This window comes from Astyanax mexicanus, chromosome 5 (genome assembly GCF_023375975.1).
Source record: "Astyanax mexicanus isolate ESR-SI-001 chromosome 5, AstMex3_surface, whole genome shotgun sequence".
Taxonomy (NCBI): Eukaryota; Metazoa; Chordata; class Actinopteri; order Characiformes; family Acestrorhamphidae; genus Astyanax; species Astyanax mexicanus.
The window spans coordinates 48,884,922-48,902,962 of record NC_064412.1 but is presented as its reverse complement, the minus strand read 5'-3'; the positions used below and the strand labels follow the sequence as shown (position 1 = coordinate 48,902,962).

At 37.3% G+C, this 18,041-nt stretch overlaps 1 protein-coding gene across 16 annotated transcripts in view; it reads left to right on the top strand.

Annotated features, from left to right (window-relative positions):
* Nucleotides 1-18,041, top strand: part of kif1aa (kinesin family member 1Aa) — a 110,453-nt gene that overhangs the window by 72,175 nt on the left and 20,237 nt on the right. For 6 of the 16 annotated variants that reach the window (XM_022675455.2, XM_022675452.2, XM_022675464.2 and 3 more), the window contains 11 exons: nucleotides 499-617; nucleotides 2,526-2,611; nucleotides 2,864-2,999; nucleotides 3,400-3,562; nucleotides 3,937-4,027; nucleotides 5,161-5,279; nucleotides 6,337-6,392; nucleotides 9,683-9,791; nucleotides 11,132-11,198; nucleotides 11,308-11,392; nucleotides 12,422-12,527. In XM_022675455.2, coding sequence (XP_022531176.2) covers nucleotides 499-617; nucleotides 2,526-2,611; nucleotides 2,864-2,999; nucleotides 3,400-3,562; nucleotides 3,937-4,027; nucleotides 5,161-5,279; nucleotides 6,337-6,392; nucleotides 9,683-9,791; nucleotides 11,132-11,198; nucleotides 11,308-11,392; nucleotides 12,422-12,527 — 1,137 coding nt within the window. Of the gene's footprint in view, nucleotides 1-498; nucleotides 618-2,504; nucleotides 2,612-2,863; nucleotides 3,000-3,399; nucleotides 3,563-3,936; nucleotides 4,028-5,160; nucleotides 5,280-6,336; nucleotides 6,393-9,682; nucleotides 9,792-11,131; nucleotides 11,199-11,307; nucleotides 11,393-12,421; nucleotides 12,528-17,064; nucleotides 17,092-18,041 lie in introns of all 16 variants that reach the window. The other 10 variants (XM_022675457.2, XM_022675456.2, XM_022675453.2 and 7 more) reach the window with 3 other exon arrangements.

Below are 18,041 nucleotides of genomic sequence, written 5' to 3'. Positions count from 1 at the left end.
CAATCAGGCCAAATTAGCTGAAGGGGTGTCTACAAACCTTTGGACATATAGTGTACATGTACCAAATAATTAACCATGGATACATACAGTACTATACAGCATACCCACACGTTTACTCAGTTCCATCTTGGACACACATATATACATCATATTTTGAGCACTTTGCACATTGTTTTAGTAGTTTAGCTTATTAAATATGAAAAGCTTAGTTTCACCCACCAGCCCATGCTCCTTAAACCTACCCAATCAATGTCTTTAAATGTTAAATATATAAAATCACACACACACACTGCTTATAGAGAAGCTAAAATGATTTAATTTGTCAGTTAATTTGATATATATCCAGTCATGGGCCAGTCATGTACCTGCAGCCCCTGCTTGTTTGGTTGTTTTGCAGCTGTGTGTCACGTTCGTCCACTGTACCAAGACTTCTGGCACCCCTTGGTGCCACCGTTTTGAACATTTCTCTTTATTTATTCCTATCTCTCTCTCCCGCAGGGCGTTTGTGTATCTGAGTAATCTGCTGTATCCTGTTCCGCTCGTTCATCGAGTCGCCATCGTCAGCGAGAAGGGCGAGGTGAAGGGCTTTCTGCGAGTGGCTGTTCAGGCCATATCAGGTAAGATTGGGACCCTGAATTATGATGGAAAAACAGGTCTTCTGACATACCAGTGGCTGAGGTAATATATTTTTAACAGGTCTTAAGAATTTATGGAATCTATTGAGAAAACTATTGTGAATGGTAACCATTAGTGTCTCAACTCGATTCTGAGTTGATGATTAATAGAAACTGAACTTTTGTTGCTTTTGATCCATATATTATATGTTATATTTTTAGATATACAATATAGAGAACATTTTATGTATTAATAGAGATCATTTACATGTCACGTTTATTCATATTTTTTCTAATTTCTTCTTTATATTTTGTATATGATAATCTGGTCTCAGTCTCGGCCACTTACAGTCTTGGTCTTGACCTGAAATCAACTACTAAAAGTCTTGATCTTGACTTGATCTCAACATGTACTGGTCTTAGACTTTACCCTTTTAGATGGTCTAAGATGGATTTAGATGATCTAAGCTAGTTTTAGATGATCTAAGATGGTTTTAGATCATCTAAGCTGGTTTTAAATGATCTAAAATGACTTTAGATGGTCTAAGATGCATTTAGATGATCTAAGCTGGTTTTAGATGGTCTAAGATGACTTTAGATGGTCTAAAATGGTTTTAGATTATCTAAAATGGTTTTAGATGATCTAAAATGGTTTTAGATAATCTAAGCTGGTTTAAAATTATCTAAAATGTTTTAAGATTATTTAAGATGGTTTTAGATGATCTAAGATGGTTTTAGATTTTCTAAGATGATTTTAGATGGTCCAAGATGGTTTTAGGTGATCTAAGCTGGTTTTAGATTATCTAAAATGGTTTTAGATGGTCTAAGCTGGTTTTAGATTTTCTAAAATGGTTTTAGATAATCTAAGATGGTTTAAGATGATCTAAGCTGGTTTAAAATGATCTAAGATGGTTTTAGATCATCTAAGCTGGTTTTAGATGATCTAAGCTGGTTTTAGATCATCTAAGATGGTTTTAGATGATCTAAGCTGGTTTTAGATAATCTAAGATGGTTTTTGATGGTCTAAGCTGGTTTTAGATGATCTAAGATGGGTTTAGATGATCTAAGCTGGTTTTAGATCATCTAAGATGGTTTTAGATGATCTAAGATGGTTTTACATGGTCTAAGATGGCTATAGATGGTCTAAGATGGCTATAGATGGTCTATGCTGGTCTTTGGTGGTCAATGTGATTATAAATAGGTGAAAACATGGTCAGCTAGGTGAAAACATTCCTTGCACTGGTAATCTAGCTGTGTAACCAGCTCTTGATCATCAAAGCATATGTTACATGGTCCACCAGCATGGTCAGGCCAGCTTATACCATGTGTCTAGTTTCATCAGGTTGGTCTTGCTTGTAGACCAGATAAACTATCAAACATACTGTACTCTATATTGGTCAATGGCTATACTGGTCAACCAACATAACCAGCTAGAGTTGGTCCATCAGAAAACACAAAACATACTCAGTATTAAAGCAGAATTAAGTGAGAACTGGCATGTCTTGCTCCTGGGCTTCCCAGTCAGAAAGTGGAACTTCACTAAAGGAAACACTTTGCACATGCATTCCTGGACTGAGCTGAGAGAAACAGTGTGTGACACTAAAAGTGAGAGAAGCATGTGAACTAAGCTATTAGATTAAAATTACAGGATTTCAGACAGGCACGCAGTTCTCCTAAGCATTGTTGTGGCTGCTTCACTAGAGTTACATGGGGCAGTTTGGTACTGTATATCTAGAAAAGGCCTAAAACACATCTATGAGGTAATGGTCATCTTGGATGAACTTCTACTAGAAGTTATGCAGCTTTAGTGAGGTATTGTGCTTTGTGAAACTCCTGTGGTTGTATCTCAACAATACGGTGTGTGTGACTTCATGAGGAAGTGAAGTGAAGGCTCTCTGGTTTTTCCTCCAGCCGATGAGGAGGCACCGGATTACGGCTCGGGCGTGCGGCAGTCTGGAACCGCCAAGATATCTTTTGAGGACCAGCAGTTTGAGAAGGTAAAAAACAAATCTAATAATTGACAGTTGGAAAGCTACTAAACATCTTCCACACTAGTGTAGGTTTTTCTTAATCCATGGAAGTAAAGTAATGATGGATGGCATGTAAAAATATATACATATTAATCCATATTAAATATTAATCCATTTCATTTTTTTATTCTGTTTCTGTACCCAAACACAGGTGTCCTGGCAGAGGAACAACTTGTGAATTAGTACAATTTGGTATCTTTGAACTTCTTTTACTTTCAGTTTCAGGCAGAGTCATGTCCTAATGGACTGACCCGGACTGGACCGTCTCAGGAGGAGTTGAGGATTGTGGAGGGGGAGGGGCAGAATGCAGAGATGATCCCATCTGCAGATGAAGTCAATAACAACACCTGTGCAGGTAACACATGAGGTTTAAAATAGACTTTAAAAGCTATAGCATTAGAATCATCCTCTAGTTCTTCATCAGTGGGCACAAGATGCTGCCCACAGAGGTGTTTAAAAACTCCAGCAGCACTGCCACCCACCACCCAAATATTAATAACTGCTCTGTGGTGGTGTTCTCTCCTGTGGGGTTCTGAGTGTTGAAGAACAGGGTGAAAGGAGGAGAATAATAAAGTATACAGAGAAACAGATACAGAACTACATGCTATAATTATTATAGAACTACAAAGTGCAGCTGATAAGCTAGACAGTGACTGTAGAAAAAAGGAGATGGTGTTAATGTTATGGCTGATGAGTGTATGTACCAGTGTCATTTTTGTTCTTTATTGCTTTGTCATTCTGATTGGTCATTGCAGCCAACCCAGATGACCTGGAAAGCCCAGTAAAGTCGGGTTTGGACGGAGTTTTGGATGGTGCTCTGGAGCACCTGAAGATTGGGGAGGTTTTCACGTTCAGAGTAACGGTGCTCCAGGCATCCAGCATCTCTGCGGAGTATGCAGACATCTTCTGCCAGTTCAAGTAAGTTTATCAAGTCGGCCATGGAGCATGGCGACTGTTTAACCAGTCTCGCTCACTAGATAACAACAAAGTATACAGGTGTGTGTCTCCTGAGGTGACAATGTGTAACCTATTTGCACACTGCTGTCCCATGACTTTTAGCATGTCAGTGGGTTGTACAGTAAGTGTGCTAAGATTGTTTTTTGGATGTGACGGAAGTGCATAAATGGAGAAGGTACTCCCATTGCAGCCATTTATGCCAAGATTTCTTATCCTATGTGAATTGATCATGAATTTTACAGATGCCTTGAAGTAAAATTACATTACTTGACCTTTATAGATTAAAACTAATTTAAGCTAATGCTGTGAAATGTTTGTTATCTTCTTTTTTGCAGTTTTATCCATCGGCACGACGAGGCGTTTTCTACAGAGCCGCTGAAGAACACTGGCCGAGGTCCACCACTGGGCTTCTACCATGTGCAGAACGTACGGATTATTTTTGTTTATTGAAATAAGATGAGCAGTAGACAGTTTAGTAAGAGCAGTAGATGATTATGTAAAACATAGTTATACATATACTAGTGCAAAAAATTCCAATATCATTGAAAAGCTATTTTATTTCAGTAATTCAGTTCAAAATGTGAAATTCATACATTATATAGATGTATAAGTCAGTGTCTCAGAAGATTTTAATATTATATAAGACCAATTAGTATTTTTGTCAGAGTGGGCAGTGTGCCAAGTCCTGCTGGAAAATGAAATCCGCAGGTCTATAAAAGTTGTCAGCAGAGGGAAGCATGAAGTGCTGTAAGACTTTCCAGGAAAACACCAGCAGATGACATGTCTCTCCAAACCATCACTGATTGGTGGAAACTTCACACTAGACCTCAAGACTAAACCTGCATCAGGAAGGATCCCACCCACCCAGCACACGCACTTTTTGTCCCACTCCCCTCAGGCCGGAGGCTGCGGAGCATTAAGTGCAAAACAACAAGACTCAGAAACAGCTTCATTCCGGAAGCTGTAAGACTCTTAAACTCCACTTAACAACACACTGCTCTGACACCAAGGACAAATTACTGTTTACTGTTTACCAACATGGTCACTTTACTTGCACTGAGACACTTTATCTCTACTGCTCTAACTCACATTATCATGCTGCTATAGCACACTTGCACTCTGGACTTCATGTTGCTGAACCTTCTACTCTCTATTTATTTATTTTTATTTATTTATTTATCTATCTATTTTGTATATTCTATTTCTTTTATTGTATTCTTTTTTTTTATCTATATATCTATTAATAACAGCTCTTTGGGTGTAAAACTGGATCGTGAGATCACAATTTCGTTCCACCTCATGTACCACATGTGATGCGAATGACAATAAAATCTCCTTGAATCCTTGAATCCTTGAAGCAGTTTGGACTGTGTGTCTCTCCACTCTTCCTCCAGACTGTGCTCCCTTGCTTTACAAATGAATGTTAAAACAAGAATAATTATATTGTGGGAAACAATATACAGACAATTAAATAAATATAAAAAATTCTGAACCAAAAGGGTCATAAAACATTGTTTGCTTAAATAAAATAATAATACAGTGTTTTTCTGATTCTCCAGATTGCTGTGGAGGTGACCAAGTCGTTTGTGGAGTATATAAAGACACAGCCCATTGTGTTTGAAGTGTTCGGACACTACCAGAAGCAGCCTTTTCCTCCTCTGTGCAAGGACCTCATCAGGTGTTTACCTAAGAATTATCAATATGTTCTGATTATGTTGTTTTATTCTCAGTCCCTTTACATTTTCCTGCCCTAACATTTACACTACAAGCCAAAAGATTTAGAACACCCATATTTAAGCTCTTTAGGTCCAGCAAATAACCTGAAATGGTACAAAATCCAGTGAACTTTAACGATAAAACAGTTAGCATTAAACTTCCAGTGCTTTAAAAGGAAAAAAGAGTGTACTGTCTTCACCTACATCTTCAAAAGACTGGTACAGGACGATGTCTGGCTGACCCACATGGCAACAGCAACCTTTAGCTCAGCTTAACATTGAACTAAGTCTCAGTTTCAGCAGTGAAGAGAAGAATTAGAGGTCTGAAAGGTGAAGTGCAGGGGTGTTCTAAATCCATTTTCTTGTAGTGTGTATTAACTATTGTAACGTGCGAGCAGATGGGAGGCGGACGTAAACGCGGGTAAGACAGACTTTATTAAATAACAAATAAACAAATAAACAAACAGGGGAATAACGAATAAATATATATACATAAACAAACAGGGAAAACCAACACAGAGCTAAGCTAAACAGATAAGTACAAACAAGGCTAGGGATATATATACAAAGGATAAATACGAAAATATATACAAAATAAACAAAGAAACGAACAGGAAATAAACGTGACTAGAAATAACGTGAAAGACAATAAACAAGAGGCAGTAAATATGAAACGTAGAGAAAGCAATAACGTGACGTGACAAAACAACAGGGGAAGGTGCAAAGACCGACAGCAAACGTAGATTAACAGGTACTATTTATACTAAACATGAAACAATGAACACCTGGGGAGACAGGTAACGAGGGGCGGAGCTACAAATTAGACACACGTGATGGAAAAGTACTAGAGAAACACACTAGGAAACGGGGAAAACACAGGAAAACATAGCGAGGGCGTAACAACTATAAATTATAAATTAAGTTATTTTTTCATAACTTTTGATAACTTGTATCATTTGAGTCTAAAAGTCTAAAAATATGTTTTAAGATTAATATTTAAACACATTGTTCTCTCACCAGCCCACTGCGCCCATGCAGAAGACAGTTCCCCCGGGTGATGCCTCTGTCCAAACCAGGTAAGAGCAGCACTCAGTGGTTCAACTTTTATCACTTATCTATGTGCTAAAATTATTCTGTGGATACTTTAATGATCTTTCACCTCATTTAATACAACCTGGTAATTTCATGTTAACATTTTTTATTTCTGTCATGTCATGTTGTGTTATGTTATGTCATGTTATTACTCGGGCTGCCATTCTAAATTAGACTGGCAACTAAGCCAGACTACCAATTATATTACCGTCGAAAAGTGAGTCATTTATTTAAAACCAGACAGAAAATGGGCTTAACTAATACAGAAGAATGTGGAACATTTCAATGATTTCCAAATTTTAGACAGATATAATAGATATACAATGTAAAAATATGTTAACAACAAAATGCCTAAAATAGAGATCAGTACAATTTTTCCAAATTATTATTTCAAGTAATATTGGAGTGTGTTCATTTGTCCATTTACTGTCACACATGCCAGACTAAAGGCAGACACTTGCAGTCAAAAAAGCAAAAAAATCTTAACAAAGGAACTAGGCTTACAAGAGTGGTGAGAGGAGACATCCAACAATACAAGGAAGAAGCCAAAAAAGGAGGAAATCATTAGAATGGGCAAGGCAAAAGACAATAAATGGTTATACAAAAAAGGTCAGTAACAAAAAGGCAAATACAATGGAGTGTGTCTAAAAGGACTAGGAAAACTACCAGCGAATTCAATACTCAGCACTGTGCAGGGGAAACTGAGGGGTGTTTGTATCATACAGGGGAGAACAGGTGGAAACAATCAGTAGCTCGGAGAGTGGGATGTAAAAAAAAAAAAACTCCCAAAAAAACTCCCAATTCTCCAGGTCACAGTAATCCTTGTTTTGTAAGTTATCCTGCTAACTCTGTGAAATTAAGGAGGGAAAGAGACCCGACATATCTGGCAACAACTAATATTTTTATTTATTTATTTATTTATTTATTTATTATTACTAATATGAGATGCTGTGTACTTTCTGGTCCTGCTTTAGCGATGCAGAAAATGAAAAAAGAAAATGGTCTAGTAGTTCTGCACTGATGTGGAATGGTACAGTGTCAAATTTGGTAAAAAAAAAAAAAATAAATTAAATAAATAGATAATTTTTTTTTGTAAGAATCACAACAAATGTGCATGATCATCATAATCATTAAGAAGTTACCATGGCAGCCTGAATTAACTACACAGTTTTGGTGATTTGTTGTGGTTTGTTGCGGTATGTGTTCGCTTTTGGGGTCCATGTCACTTCAGCTTTGTGTCATTGGGGGCGGGACTATAGCTGCAGATAACGAGACCCCGCCTGATCGGGAGAAGACCCTGGAGCTGATTCGCTACCTGGTGCCAGAGGTCTTCAATGGGGCACTGGTGGACTCCCTGTCGGGACACGCCCTTAATGTGGCGGGCGCGGCTGTTTCCTTCCTCCTCGAGGGGGAGGAGCAAGCCAAGCTGACGGCCCCGCCCCTCTCTATCTGTTCAGTAATTAAAGCGCAGAAACCGGGTCTGTAATGCCTGTGTGTTTATATGAGTCTCAGAAAGTCCCTGAAACAAAGACTCTCCTCTGATCAAATACAGTGAACAAAATTAACAATAATATTTAAATTAAAAATATAGATTGTATATATTTCTTTTTTTATACAGCTTATCTTGTCAGCCAGCAGAGTAACTGCGCACTGATTGGTGGTTATTTTGTTTCAGGACGTTTCCTAGACTTGTTTCTAACGTGTGCCAGTGTTGAACACTTTCTCTCTCCCTCAGTTTTTCCATATTATTAGGACACACTCTACTATATATCTGTATCTTCTATAGGTTTATAACTCTATATAACTGTAATTGTATCAGTGATAGATGAAATTCTCTGCTAAATCTGTGTTACAGTGGATTTTGTATCTTGAGTGTTTTGTCATATTTGGACTTGTTACAGGCATCCCTTAACATCTGCAGCATATTTATTCAGAAATAATGATTAATACATAATACATCAGTACAAGATGTATTGTTTGTTAACATAGGATCATTTCTCAATTCATAAACATAAACAATCCAAACATTTTATACAGCCCTGTAAAATCTTAGGGCATCAGTTCTATAAAAGTGCAAGCAAACTATACTAGAAACTAGTATTAAAACCATCAGTAATGATCATTACTACACACTGCAATGCTCACTGTGGGTGGTAAGGACTTCTACTGTATGTATCATTCCAACTCCCAATATTCACCATGCTTTGCCATCAACCAGCTGGCCAATGCTGCTGGCCTACTTTATCAGATCATACCTCAAGGGTTTCGAGTGGTCCAGTGGTCTAAATCACTGCTACTATGTTTGGGAGATCACTGGTTCGAATCCCGGTCATGCAGCTTGCCATCAGCTGCCGGAGCCCAATTGGCCTTGCTTTTTCTGGGTGGGTAGATGGTGCTCTTTCCCCTCATCACTCCTAGAGTGATGTCAGTCAACACAAGGAGTCTGTGAGCTGAAGTCTTCACCCTACTTGTGTTGTGGCATCACCAGTGATGGGGATAGACAGCTAAATTTGGAGAATATGGGGAAAAAAAAAAACTAGATCACACCTCACCACTTATCCAACACCCACTGCTGACACAGATGTACATATGCAAACGGCTTGTCTAGACCATGTAGAAAAAAAACTGCCAGTATATTACATGAGCCTGTGGGTACCAAGCTTAATTCAATGCAAGGTGTGGTCTATTGAGGGGTAAAAAGCTCCCCAGTATTGAGCTGTGGAGCAGTGGAACTGTGTTCTCTGCAATTATGAACCTCCGTCTAATACTTTAGGATGGGATGAGCTGGGAAATTGAGGATGAGGTGGGGTGGTAATCATCCAACATCCTGACTTACTAAAAGCAATCAAATCCTCATAGCAACATTTCAGAATCTCCAAATCTAGGATAAAGCCTTCCCTGGACAGTAGAGGCAGTTACTCCAACAAAAGCAGGATACATACTATATAATACACTGAGCAAATTTCCCAATACTTTTCATTATTTTACATGACTGTATATAAAATGAAAATATATACATTGATACATTATAATAAAAGACAGATGTTGAGGGATGACTGTTATTCAGAACAGTCATCCCTGACTTCTCTCTGGACCCCTTCCTCTCCTCCCTCTCTCTAACTATATTCCTCCTCTCCTCCTCTTCACATAAGCTTTCTCCTTATATTAAACTCAGATTCCTCTTTTCCAGCCTGTGAGTGAAACGAATTCCCCATAGCTCACACTGTAGTCAGACCTGAAATTAATAATTTATTTTCCTCCTTCTCTCCAACAGTACCCGCTACCAAGCTGACCACCCTCACCCGGCCCACAGCGGGACCCTGCCACTGTAAATACGACCTGATGGTCTTCTTTGAGATTTGTGAGCTGGAGGCTACAGGAGAGTGAGTTTGTACCATGTACTTCACAAAATAGTAAATAATGATTCACCAATACCATTTACAGCCAACTTCTCTGAGCTCAGAGGAGTCTAGGATGGACCATCACACAGTGATATTGTGGTCAGATCAATCAGTATTCCACAACTCATCGATGCCATGTGATCTACAGTTCTGTGATGCAATTTCTTTAGATCTTAGAGCAACATTGGCTGCTTTTAATACCATATACTGTATTTTCCTAAGACATCCATGCATTATTCCACACAAAAATGCACAAAACAACATGCTGCACTCATTACAAAGCTATGACTGTGGAAGAAGAGGGTAGTAGTCTTTTTGTTTTGTTTTGTTTTATAATTTTATTCCTAATTTTTCCCATTTTCTCCCCAATTTACACAGCCAATTACCCAACCCACTCATTAGGATTCCCCTCCATCACTAGTAATGCCCCAACACACCAGGAGGGTGGGGTAGTAGTCTTGATCTGTCCCCAATTGAGAATGTGTGGAGAATTTAGAAATGAAAAATGTTACAACGTAAGAATGGCAGCATTACAACGTCCTGCTCTACTGTACTTATTTGGAATGTGTTGCAGACCTGAAGTGTATAAATGGATATATATTCACCAATGAAATTGACAAGTTGATCAGACAAAACATGTTATTTGTATTAATTCTAATATTCTCTCTAATATAATGCCCAAATAAGGAGCTTAGAATTTTCATTGGGGACAAAATTTGTTGCATAGTACTATATTATATATGTGTATATGTGTGTATAATAAAAAGAAAAAAAAATATCACACAAAATCCGATATGGCTGATTATCTTATGTATTAGTATCATCATACTGATTCATACTTCATACATCATATTTTCCAGATCAGCTTAATTTGACTACTGATTAATAGGGGGGGGGGGGGGCAATATTATATCGTATACAATATATTGTGACACAAAAATATCATGATATTAAAAATCCATATCGTGATAACAGGGATGGTTTGTCTTAAAAGTAGTCTATTATTCACTGTGAAGCTTTAGGTGTATTTATTGTATAATTGTTTTAGTTTGCAGTTTATATGCATGCACTAAATATTCTGCAATATTGTTTTGCTGCATTATAGTATTTTATGCTGTATTATTTATTTTGCCACATTATGATTATTCTGTTATACTATTATACTATATTCCTGAAATTAATTCATTATTTTTCTGTTTTCCTATATTGCCAAGTACTGTATATCGTTATCGCAAAAATGCCCTGAAATATCGTGATATTATTTTAGAGCCATATCGCCCACCCCTACTGATTAATTCTGTGTGTATATTTTTCTCTCACAGATACGTTCCTGCTGCAGTCGACCACAGAGGTGGAATGCCCTGCCATGGCACATTCTTATTACACCAGGTTCACTATTATTAACTTATTAACTTATTTCTATTCATATTAACTTGGTACACTCAAACACAGGGGCGTACAGTAGTTTTCTAAGTAATTTCTATGTGTCTTTTCACAGGGAATCCAGAGGAGAGTGACAGTGACTATGGTGCATGAGACAGGGGGCGACATTGAGTGGAAGGAGGTTCGAGAGCTGGTTGTTGGTGAGTTGTAGTATCTTGCAATAATGACATAGTATCTAAAGCTTAGCTTAGCAGCTTAAAATAATAATAGCATCTGAAGATATAACAGAACATAACATTAAGATATAATTAAAATATAACACAAAATTTTGACATATTATATACATCACAATTGGTATGTACTGGTGCATCTTAAAAAAATAGAATATAATTGAAAAGTATTTCAGTAATTCAGTTTAAATGTGAAACTCATATAGATGTATTATACATAGAGTGATCTATTTAGAATATTATAGAAGACCTATTGATACTTTTGTCAGTGTGGGCAGTGTGCCAAGTCCTGCTGGAAAATGAAATCCACATCTCCATAAAAGTTGTCAGCAGAGGGAAGCATGAAGTGCTGTAAGATGTTCTAGGAAAACAAAACTGCACTGACTTTAGACTTGATAATAAAACACAGTGGATCAACACCAGCAGATGACATGTCTCTCCAAACCATCACTGATCATCAGTAAATTTTACATTTCATTTGTAAATCAAAGGAGCAGAGTCTGGAGGAGGAGTGGAGAGACACACAGTCCAAACTGCTTGAGGTCTAGTGTGAAGTTTCCACCAATCAGTGATGGTTTAGAGAGACATGTCATCTGCTGGTGTTGATCCACTGTGTTGTATTATCAAGTCTAAAGTCAGTGCAGTTTTGTTTTCCCAGAAAATTAGCACTTACAGCACTTCATGTTTCCCTCTGCTACTGACAACTTTCATGGAGATGTGGATTTTATTTTCCAGCAGGACTTGGCACACTGGCCACACTGCCAAAAGTACCAATTGGTTTATAATAATATTATATTTAAATTTTCTGAGACACTGATTTTTGGGTCTTCATTGGCTGTTTTTGAACTGAATTACTGAAATAAAGTAACTTTTTAATAATCGTAATTTTTTTTTTGAGATGCACTAGTATTTTAATGAAGCAGTGATGCTGTATTTAATGATATGTTCGCATTACCTTTGCATGACATTGCTTTTGTTTGTGCTTTTTGTTCATTCAAGGTCGTATCCGGAACACACCTGAAGCAGACGAGACCATCATCGACCCCAACATCCTCTCCCTCAACATCCACTCTTCTGGATACATCCGGCCCACTCCAGACGACAGGCATGTTTCACAACTCTAGTGGCTTAGACAATCGGAAAGATAGGGATAAAGATAATTAATTAGACAACAAAAATCAGTACAGAGGGCCCTATGATTTCCTGATTTCATAGGGCCTTAGGTACAATTAGACATTTCTGTCTGTAGTCATTTCACAGTATGTTGTTTATATGGTTAGATCGGTTAACAAATGCATTAATGCAGTTTTATAACAGTTTAACTGTATAGAAAATACTATTATTGCTCTATTCTTTGAACTTCAGGTATTTTCCATGCAGCAGCAGGTTTTCTCTAATTTTCTCATTCTGTGTACTGCCCCCTGCCTTCAGAGGGGCCAGCAGGGCTTTTCTTTTTCCAGCAGTGCCCTGCGTTGGCAGAAGCCAAAGCCCTGACAAAACAGCACAACTGTCTAATCTTAAAAGGCACGACATTAAAAAGTGGCAAGGTTTTTCTGCCAGAGAGAAATGACGCAGGGTAAAGTCTCAATCCAAGAGCCTCTTAATGGCCTGACTCAGGGGAGTGCTTTAGAGTACACAGTACCAGGGACAGTGCCAGGTCCAGTGCCAGGTCCAGTGCCAGCCTTTGATTCAGAAGAAAGTCATACAGAGTCTTTAATGTTCCTTTTTTTGCACAAACACACCACAATCTGCTGCACAGTAGAGGCATTCAGCAGCCTAGAGCTGACTGAAGCTGCCACATTATTAAGACTGCCTCTGTTCATCCACTCATGTCCTTAGATTAATGATGTAATGAAGTGTAAGCATTTCCAGGTGGATGCTTATCTCACCTCAATGCATCCGAACACACTCTCTGTACACTCCTCTCTCAAAGTGCCTCTCTCCTGATGCCAGAGCTAAATTTGCTCGTTGTGCCAAAGAGTTGCAAAGAAAGTTCCAGCTGATGATGCACTGGACCCTCATTAGAGCCTGATGCATGATGAGACCCATATCCTGTTCGGAGGCTATGGGTCAGAACCATAGACTGTATACTGTATATGCAAGAGTGGGCTGGATGATGTTGGTTGAAAAGTGAAGTCAATCCCATGTAGGTAAATGGAGCACCATTGACCGCATATACACCACCTTCCAAAGAAGGGGAGCTGAATCTGTGGTTAAAGGAGCTAAACATAAAACGTCCATGCAAATTTGCATATGATCATATTCTGTGAAATTAAAACCAAAAGCAGAAACAAAACCACAAAAAAGTATAACCCGTGACTTGAAATGTAGATCCTTTTTTATTACATAATAATTATTTGGTATTTTTAAAAGATGTGTGGTGATTAGGTGATAGGCAGCTAATTCTAATGGTCCGTGAACACTTCAATATTCAGATATTTTGGCTTGAGAACATCTGTCCACTCTAATACAGCTCTGGAAAAAATTAAGAGACCACTTCAGTTTCTGAATCAGTTTATCTGATTTTGCTATTTATAGGTATATGTTTGGGTTAAATGAACATTGTTGCTTTATTCTATAATCTACGGACAACATTTCTCCCACATTCCAACTAAAAATATTGTCATTAAGAGCATTTATTTGCAGAAAATGAGAAATGGCTGAAATTACAAAAAAAAAAAAAGTCTCAGTGACTTCTGTTTTAGGTGAGAAACGAAGGAAAGAAGGATAAGAAAGTAGTGAACGTTCTCTAGTTCACCTCCTTGCTGGCTGTGTGACTTTGTGTCCATTCTTCATCTGTTCATCCATCCATTAACCCTGTTCTTCATTCTGTCACATGTTCCCTCCATCGCTCAGACTCTACTAATTACTGTAAATGCCTGCTAAACACTCTTAAGGATAGAATGCAAGGCATCCAGTGTTTCCACTACATTTTTTTTATTTTTTTTTTAATTTTATGAAACATGATAAAATCACAATTACAAAATTGTGTGTAGGGCTTTTAATTTAAAGTATGCATTGATGCATGCAGGTGCTTCATGACTCTGAGCATTGTTTGACCACAGAACCCCACACAGTGTTTTAACATTGCTATGTTATCGATAAGACATATGGACACATAGAAAGTCTGAGAAGATCACATGTAAATGTTTTGGTAAACAAACAAATACTAAAGCTTAGTTAGCTTAGCTAGCATTACTGTCCTAGCCCTGTACAGCTTGTATCTTTTGATCCTAGAGGAAACACTGGCATCTCTATCCATAATCATGGCATGATTATAATCTGCATGCACTAATTGTTCAAAACTTCATGTTTGATGACTAACCTTTGCATTCCATTAACTCTAAAAACACCCAACCTTTAACCAATACTAATCCTGTATGACCTCACATTCCAGTACAGTTTAATGCCACTCACAGCATGATGACCAGTCCAGCTGGTGTGAGAGTGTAATGCATATTACATCATTAGCTCTCACTTTACCATCACTTACAATCACTAGAGTCATCGTAGCTTTAACATACTGTACTTTCACATTCACTTCACATAGTCTCATAACACTGTGAGATCGTAATGCCTTATGCTGTCTTTCATTTAAATACGGATGTTAGAATGATTTTCGATAGAGCCTCACCAACCCCAAGTTCAGGATCCAAGATGGCTGATCTGCACATCAACAGTAGTAAAAGCAGAAGTATTATAGCTACAGTTTAGTATCACCTCTATCTATTAGTGTCTCTTTAAATCGGTCCTAAACACAGTACTGTATAACTTGTATCTGTGCCCAGATTTACATGGGGCATAAATGCACAAAATAATGTAATGTGTTATTATTAGTGGTGTCAATCAATAAAAAAAAGTAATCGGATTAATCACAACAATATTCTGTAATTAACTGCGATTAATCGCACTTGTTCTTTTTTAGATGCAAACTTTTATAGTGGATATTCATTAAAAAAGTGGATGTAAATAAATTAATAACAAATGTAAAATGCAAATATATTTATATTAGTAGTGTCAATTAGAATACTAGTGTATACTTGTAGGTTTGAGAGGAGATAAAGCCAACGTGGGGCACTGGAATCAAGAATGCGTGAAAAATTGGATAGAGGACATTTTTTTTTACAATATTGTAAACATCTTTGCTTGGTTGGATTTCTGAATAAGAACTTATTTTTATTATTATTATTATCCGTGTTCCAGCTCTGCTTTAATGCAGAGCGCTGAAATTTTGCAGCTGTGCTTTCAAAAACAGATTTTTTCTAGCGGGACATTCAGTGCAAATTAAAGCAGTATATGCTGCACACACTGCGCGTGTAAACAGCATGGAGCAGCAGAGACAGAGTTTGTTCATAGCATTAAACTGCGCCTTATCAGCAGTTTAGCTCAATTAATGAGCAGTATATTTGACAGTTGGCTCGGATCGAGACCAGATCACGTTCTCACGTGAACCACTCAAGAAAAAAAATCTGCACTTTGGGCAGGGGCGGGGCAGATTACAGCAGAAGTTGGTTGCTTTAAAAAAATTAGCGCGTTATTGATAACCATAGTTATTATCCACTGATATCGCTAACAGTGTTAACCTGGGGTTTAAAAGTGGAGCATATTTAGGTCATATCTACCATAAAACACAGGTAAAATACCTTTAAGGTAACCATAATTAACTGTTTTCCTGTAAAAAAAAAATAGCTCTGACATCACACTTCCAAGATAAAAATAACAATTTTTGTTTGAATGATATATTTTTTAGATGACAATAATTGCATTAAACAATATCATTGTGATATTAAGACCATTTTATGCCACTGATTTAGGACATATTCTGTAATAAACCAGTTGTAACCTTTTAAAAGACAAGGACTGTTTAATTATTAAAAATATTAATATTGATATATTTTGTTATTAAATAAATATAACTGAATAACGTAAAACAGGCAGACATACAGATAAATAGACAAAGGGAAAAAAACTTTTAATCTTCAGTAATAAGTTATAACTGTACAGTATATAGTGCAGCCAACAATCACTAATTTACAGAGAAAAATGCAAGATCCAAATGACTTATTAGATCATGTGTGCCTACAGACATGTATCTATATGTATATTTACATATACAAGTACACACAGATATATGTGGATAAGTAAATAATATCCACTATTGTAATGAATATACTAGACTAGTAATGGGCCAATGTCGATGCCAATAAGTCGAAAGCATAATTATTGTGATAGGCCTACTTATAAATATGATGAATACTCATTTTACAAGCAATGCAGTCTCCTTTTTTGCCCAGTTCCTTTAGTTCCCCTCAGCCGTGACCTCCTCTCTTATGGTGTAACCACAGTGTTCCTCACATCAATCAAATCTAACTTCATTACTCACACTACTCGGATTGATAAAAAAAAATTAAAAAAACGGAATAATGTACATCAGCAGAAAGTGACCTGGTGCGGATTATGCAGAGGCCTAGCCAACTGGGCCTAAAGCTTCAGCCAAGATAGCCGCCAAAACGGTATACACAGTATACCCAATATAGGCCTGTGTACAGCTGGCTGAGCCTCTGCAGCGAGCCCACGTCAATGATAATAACATCATGGCGACCTCAAGCCCACTAACAGAATGTTGTTTTGTGTTTTTACAGACAGTTTCTTGATTCGGACATGCCTAGGTATATTGTTTTCCAATCCCTATCCTTTCACACATGTGCATATAGAAGATATTCATATATATATATATATATATATATATATATATATATATATATATATATATATATATATATATATATATATTTATGTATATATTTTAATGCATATTTGCTTTTGGACTCATTCATGTTGGTTCATCCATCCAGTCCGTCAGTCCCCATCGTTTTATTACGATTTTGTTGATGTTTTCGGCTTCTCAGTCCCTCTGCTGCCTCTTCCTCTCGTTTTTTCTCGTATCTATCTGTTTGTCTTTCCTGCCTCCCGTCTTCCCGTTCCTGTCTTCCTGTTCCCGTTCCCTTCCTGAACTGTGAGGGAGCTTTGGCTTCTTCAGCTCCCTATGGAAATGTGCTTTTGCGTGGGTGTGGCCTCTGTATATTTGTGGGTGAGATGTTTTGCAGGCGTTTCAGGTGGCTGTGGAATGCATGGCTTGGCTTTGTATGGGCTGTCCTTTGGCTACATCTTTGTTGGAGGTGTGGTAGAGATCCAATTTGTCCAATTAATCAGAATGAACTCAATTAAATTAAACCAAACTTATTTACAGGTGGCTTGTAAAGTGCTTTGTACTACTAAATTGTGCTAAAACAGCTTTAAGGAAATCAGTTATAAGATACAAAATCCTAAATCAAAATATAAAAAATGTAAACATTAAACCCCTAGTGAGCAAGTCAAAGGTGATAGCGGGAGAGTGGCAAGGAAGAAACTTTAGAATAGACTCATTCTCCTCTTGTCAGTTCTTCTTATTTATTATTAATAATAGTTCAATGTACCATCATATGGGCTCAGGTGTACTGATGTAGTTAATAATAAGTTACCACTTTAAAATAAGACTACCTTTATTAAGGGTTTATAAATGGTTTACAATTAGGTTATTAATGGTTAATAATTAGGTTGTAAATGCCTTAAAAAACAT